Raw genomic sequence first — 6,401 nt, forward strand, 5'->3', positions numbered from 1 at the left:
GAAAAATATGAAAAAAATATTTTTTTATGCCCCTAAGAAACCCTCAAACTTTGCGAATTTATGAGGTCTAAAATGCAAAATTTTCTAAGTGATCTCACGAGCATATTATAAAATTATTTCGATGAAAACTAGTGTGTATATATTCTTTATAGATATATCAATATTTATCAATCATTTTTGAATTTTTAAATAATTAATATTTTAGTAGGTAACCACATAAAGTTGACTGGTGCATATATGCACCGTTAACCATCTAGCAGTATATATTATTTAAAAAAATTCAAACAAATGAAATTTAACATAATGAATTATAATTTTTTATATTATACTTAAAACCACTACCGTCACTAAGGGTGGGAAGGGGAGGGGTGGGTGGCTCGAGCCCCTTAAGAATTTTTAAAAAAAATTTTATACCCAAAAAAGACCTTTTGAAAATAATTTAAAAAAATTTTTTTCCCCTGAGATTAAATCGAATAATATATTGTTCCTATTATAATTTTTTATCCCGATCAAATTATATGAAATTATTAGGTTCATAAATATTCAAAAGTTTAAAATTATTTTTAGCCTCTTCCTTTCTGAAGATTTTATTTTATTTATATAAAATATTATGCACCTGTTTTGTCAATTCAATCAAAATTATCAAAATAATAGATGACTAATAAAAAAATCAAGATTCTACGAAAATAATTTGTCTAGATATTTAATTTTTAATAAATTTTTTTAATGAAACGTTTTCTAACAATTGAACAAGCGCTTGCTCAACTTTTTGAAGAGGAACCAATTGAAGAAAGAGATATGGTTATAATTCCGCCAAACCCCTCTGCAGTTAGTGATGAAGAAGATTTCGATGAAAATGACTTAACAAATGTCGGAGTTTTGCCTTCAGATACAGCTGGAGAATTGGAGATTCATAATTCAGTTGATGACGACCTTCCAGAACCATATTCTACAAGAAGCTATTCTCGAATTTCTCACAATTTAAAATGGAGAAAAACGGATGCAATATATTCTTCAAGCCCTTTCAATGGAGAAAAGGAAGATGTAATAAAACTTGAAAATGATTTACATGGTAAAAGTCCATCAGATATATTTTGTTTAATTTTCGACGAAGACTTATATTCCCTAATTGTAGAACAAAGTAATATTTATGCTAAACAAATGAATAGACCTAACATATGCATAACCATCCAAGATATTCAGAGATTTATTGGAATTCTATTATTTACTGGATATCATTCTCTCCCACAAGAAAGAATGTACTGGTCTAATGACAGCGATATTTCTATTCCAATAATCCGGGATACAATGACCCAATTACAATTTCGAAATTTGAAATATAATATCCATTTGGCAGACAATACTAAAATAGATATACATGATAGATTTTATAAAGTTAGGCCTTACATTAATATATTGAATAATAAATTTCAGCAATTCGGAATTTTTAAACATCATTTATCAATAGATGAACAGATGATACCATATCGAGGAAGACATTCTTGCAAAATGTTCATAAAAGGAAAACCAATTAGATTCGGATACAAGTCTTGGATATTGGCCTCTTCCGACGGTTACGTATTCTCATTTGATATATATCAAGGAAAAAGCGAAAATAAATATGAATATGGATTAGGTGGAAATGTAATCATAAAATTATTAAAGGCATTGCAAAAACCAAATTATCATAAAATATATTTTGATAATTTCTTTACATCATTTAAACTCTTGTCATACTTAAAACAAATGGGATATTTTGCAACTGGAACTGTGAGGGACAATAGAATAGAGCATTGCCCAGTTGAATCTATAAAGGTTGTAGCAAAAAAAGAAAGAGGATATTATGATTATAGGTTTGAAAAATTAAACGAAATATTTGTAGTTCGTTGGAATGATAATTCGATGGTGACCGTTGCATCGACATGCCACACTATCTCTTTGCTTTCTAATGTTTCAAGGTATTCTAAGAAAATATCTTCTAAAATAAAAATTCCTCAGCCAAATATGGTAACTGCTTATAACAAACACATGGGTGGAGTTGATCTATGTGATAATCTAATATCTACATATAGAATAAAAATAAGAGGAAAAAAATGGTGGTGGCCAATATTCACCAATTTTATTGATGTAGCTTTGGTAAATTCATGGAAAATCTGGAAATTCGTGAATCGAGATGACAAGAAGAGTTTGCTTGCATTTAGACGAGAAGTTACTAACTACCTCCTTCGAACGCCAGTAAAAATTGAAAAAAATTCAAGTACAGGTCACGCCAGCCAGTTTGCATTACAGTGTGAAAACCCTTATTGATTCATCTGGACATTATTTATCCAAAATTATAGATGGAAAAAGACGAAGATGCAGATATTGCCATACGCACTCAAGATATATGTGCCAAACATGTCAAATCGCACTCCATATTAAATGTTTCAAGGATTTTCATAATATATAAACATTTTCTCGTTTTTATTATAAATTACAAAAAAAGAATAAAGATATTTGTTGTTTTTTTGATCTTATAGTATTTTATATAATTTTTATCTTTTTTAACCTCTTAATGGTTAACGGTGCATATATGCACCAGGCTAGATTTTCTATTTAGGATTATTTTTTTTGGCTGATTTTTTTAGAATATCATATTTGAGCATTAATCAATATAATTTGAAAAAATTGAGCATTTTTATCCACTAGAAAAATCTTGACCATTAATGGGTTAATAAAAAAAACATAAACTGTAAAGAATAAAAAAACAATGTTTTTTTCGTTTGTTTTTTATCTTACATAAACCGCTTTCCCTCCCATTTCTAGGTTTAATCTATTTTCGATGTAACTGCCATACAGGAATAATGGAAATTTTGTTTGTATTTCCCTTGTCATTCAGTAAAAAAGATTATCTTCGAGATTGTATTTTTAAATAAACATCTTAACTTGCGTTACTTTTTGTTTAGTTTTAGTGGTGTGATTTTCTAAGTTACTCGAAAGTTATAAACGTCTAATAGAAGTAAAGAAATGGGAGGGGGGGGGGGTTATTTGGGAGATCTAAGAATTATTAATCCTTTTTTTCTTAAATTTTAATCCGAAGCTCATTAATACTAATCTAGATAGATAATTTCCTTCATGCAGGGATTCAACCCGAGAGAAAGAGTTAAACCACTATCAAAAACTCGAACTGTTTAATTTTTAATCAGAACTTGAACCGAACCGCTAAAATGGCCGTGAAACGGTTCGAGCCTCATGATTTTTGTGACCCGAACACCTGAGTCATTCATTCCAAAGTGTACATATATTGGAGTCCGCTATTAAAAGGGTTTATAGATGAAAAGTCGAAATTCATTTTCAATGGCATCTACTACTAGCCAATGACATTGACTATAGTTAAATTTCAATGTACGCACACTTGAATTTATTATGAGTGGTTAGTTTAGGTGAGTATTTAATGTAATTGATTTAATAGATACACCTGGGAAATATTTTGTTATGGAGCCTTTAGCTTCAGACACTTATCTCCAAAATGGTCACTTCTCGAAACGCCAAAATCTCGACGCCACGCTATATATCAGTGATCGCTAGATCCTATCACCAGCGTATACATGAACGTGTTGGGGTGGTAGGAACAGTTTTCATTCAATTTTCATTGAGAAGGGTAGGGGTAGACCCCTTTAAGGGGAGTGATAAATTTTTTGGAATAAATTAAATTTTTTAGATGAAATAGGACAATATATATTAATTATGCAAAAACATCTGCTCAGATTGTGACAAAAAATTTTTACAGGGGGTGTACATAGGTTTTTTTATAGTGGGGGGGGAGGGTGTGCATCCAGTGCAAATCCTGTCACGTAGACACTGCCTATCACTACCTAAAATTTTGGATTGTAAATTTTTCAAACCTATTGAACCTGAGCAGCGGTTGCAATTTAAAATAAAAGGGTGTACTAGTTTCTTCTATTTATTAAGATTATATCCAGAGTTGGGCAGTACCACACTTGTATTTAAAATACAGAGATCCTTTTGCACTTTGTACTAAGTATCTTTCTGACATTTTTAAATAAGATAATAGTAATCTGTATGTAAGATTCTTTATTCTGAAACGAATTTTTTGTATATTTTTTTAATTTTTTTTGACAAAAGATACAAGATACAGATTCTTTTTTAATATTCGATGAATGTAACGAAGTTTTTTTGGCATCAATATCGCATCTGGATTGAGTCGGATGATAAAAAAAAATACTTTAAAAATATATTATTTAAAAGAAGCTCTAAATAAGTTCAAACTATAACACCAATAGATTTAACAATTAATAAAAAAAGTTTATGATTATTTTTTTTTGGTGAAACAAATGTTGCTGAGTTCAATAATAGAGATAACATTGAACTGGAGGTTTTAAACTATATTAAAGATGGCTGAAATACATTAGAAATGCTTAATTATTATCCTTCCATTAAGAAATTTTTTATACCTTCATCAGTTCCAGTTAAAAGGTTATTTAGTTTTGGCGCAATGTTTAAATTCGTTGAAATAGCAAAGGGTTAATGAAAAATTGATTATCTTAAAAAAATAATGATTTGATTTTAATCCATTTTAAATGCTCTTTTGCAAATTTAATATTTTTTAACCCCCCATTATAAAATACCACAGTTTCCTTTACCTGTCTATGCCATGAATGGGCTAAAACTAATATTAAAAAGCCTGATTATTATTATTGAAATTTATTTATTATTCCTATTTGTTATTTTAATTTATTTTTAGCAAAGATTATAATTTTATATTAATTGGGTTTTAATTTAATCGTCAATATGTTTCATTAAATCATCACAACACTGTATTAAGCGCATATTATGTTCTTCACGAATAAATAATAAAAAAAATTTATTTTATAAACTATTCTAATTTAATTGGTAAAGGCTAAGCTGTTAATTTTTATAACAGTTATCTTGTATTTAAGGTACTCCTCATTTAGAAAAATAATATCTTGTATCTTGTATTTTTTTGATATTTTGAATAAAATAACTCATGTCTGTTTCTAAGATCCATCTTTTTATAAAGAATCTGTGTCTATATCCAAATTCTTTTATTCCGGAGGACATGCCCAACTTTGACTAGCTTATTACAACTAAATTTTATATTAAAATTTTAAAATTTAACAAATATTAATCCATAAGAGGGCGTTAAATGCATAAACCGCCGAATGATTATTGGTTACCGCTTTTTTTAAAAAATATTTTTATGAATACATGGGGAATACCCTAAAAATATAAAACAAAAATTTAAAATTTTTCAAATTATATTACTAGCAAATTTGGTCAAACGATTAATGAGTGATCGGTTTTGAGTTCGGCAACCGGGTCAAATCGAAATATTTTCAAAATTTGTTTTTAAGGATAATGCTTAATACTTAAATACACATGTTCTTTCTTTCTTTCTTTCTTTCTTTCTTTCTTTCTTTCTTTCTTGCAAAAATAAAGATTTTCAATGGATAACTCCAGCAATGCAGTGTTTAATCATTGGATCGGTTATCTGCCAAGTCACGATATTTTTTTAAATATCTTTTGGGATAATGTTTTACATGTATTTATAGATATATATAAAATAAAAATGAACCACTTTCAATTTATACCACTAGCAAAATTAGGACAATCGAATATTTAGTATATGGTCGGTTTTGAGTTCGGCTATCGGTCAAATCAAAATATTTTGAAATTTTTTTTTAGGATATTCTTATACACATTAATATAAAGCATTGGAAACATAAATGAAGATATTTTATCAATAATGCTAGCAATATGTGAACCTTATAATTTTTCTATTATTTATCGAAAACCTATTCATAAATTAAATGTCAAATACACCCTACCATTTTATTTTATAATTTTTAGGTTTTCAAACATGTATCATTTATATCTAAATATTTTTTTAAAAAAAGTTGCCAATGATGATTCGGGCTTCCTATAAATGATATTTTCATATTTATGTAATTGACGCCCTCATATGGAGATATATTTATCAAGTTTTATAATTGCAAAATAAAATTTGAGTTTGTAATAAGCTAACAAATATCAGGGACGAGAACCCTTCTTTCTAAAAAAATGCGTTCGGATTTGTATTTGGATTCAGTGAAAAATCTCAGTGTCCAATTCGGGTTCAGGTGAGTTCTGGGTTCGGTCCAGAAAAATAATGACCCATTAAAATTAATTAAAATAACAGAAACAACATTTTTAATAAATTTAAAAGGATTTTGCGAAAAATGGCCGACTCTTAAAAATGTAACAAAATATTCCACGAAACAAAAAAAAATTTTTTTTTTTGAATGAAAATCTTTTATAAATGAAAATCTTAAATCACGTTTTTTTTTAAAAATATTTATAATTATTTTTAAACATATAATTTAAAAATAAAAATAAACGAA

General features: G+C 28.0%; 1 protein-coding gene across 1 annotated transcript; it reads left to right on the forward strand.

The window, feature by feature from the left end:
- The first annotated feature begins 726 nt into the window (after nt 1–726).
- Nucleotides 727–2,307, forward strand: LOC135922569 (piggyBac transposable element-derived protein 3-like). The gene has a single exon (XM_065456972.1). The coding sequence runs from the start codon at nt 727–729 to the stop codon at nt 2,305–2,307; it is 1,581 nt and encodes a 526-aa protein (XP_065313044.1).
- The last annotated feature ends 4,094 nt before the right edge of the window (nt 2,308–6,401 follow it).

Source organism: Gordionus sp. m RMFG-2023, chromosome 1 (assembly GCF_954871325.1).
Source record: "Gordionus sp. m RMFG-2023 chromosome 1, tfGorSpeb1-WG-v2, whole genome shotgun sequence".
Lineage (NCBI taxonomy): Eukaryota > Metazoa > Nematomorpha > Gordioida > Chordodea > Parachordodidae > Gordionus > Gordionus sp. m RMFG-2023.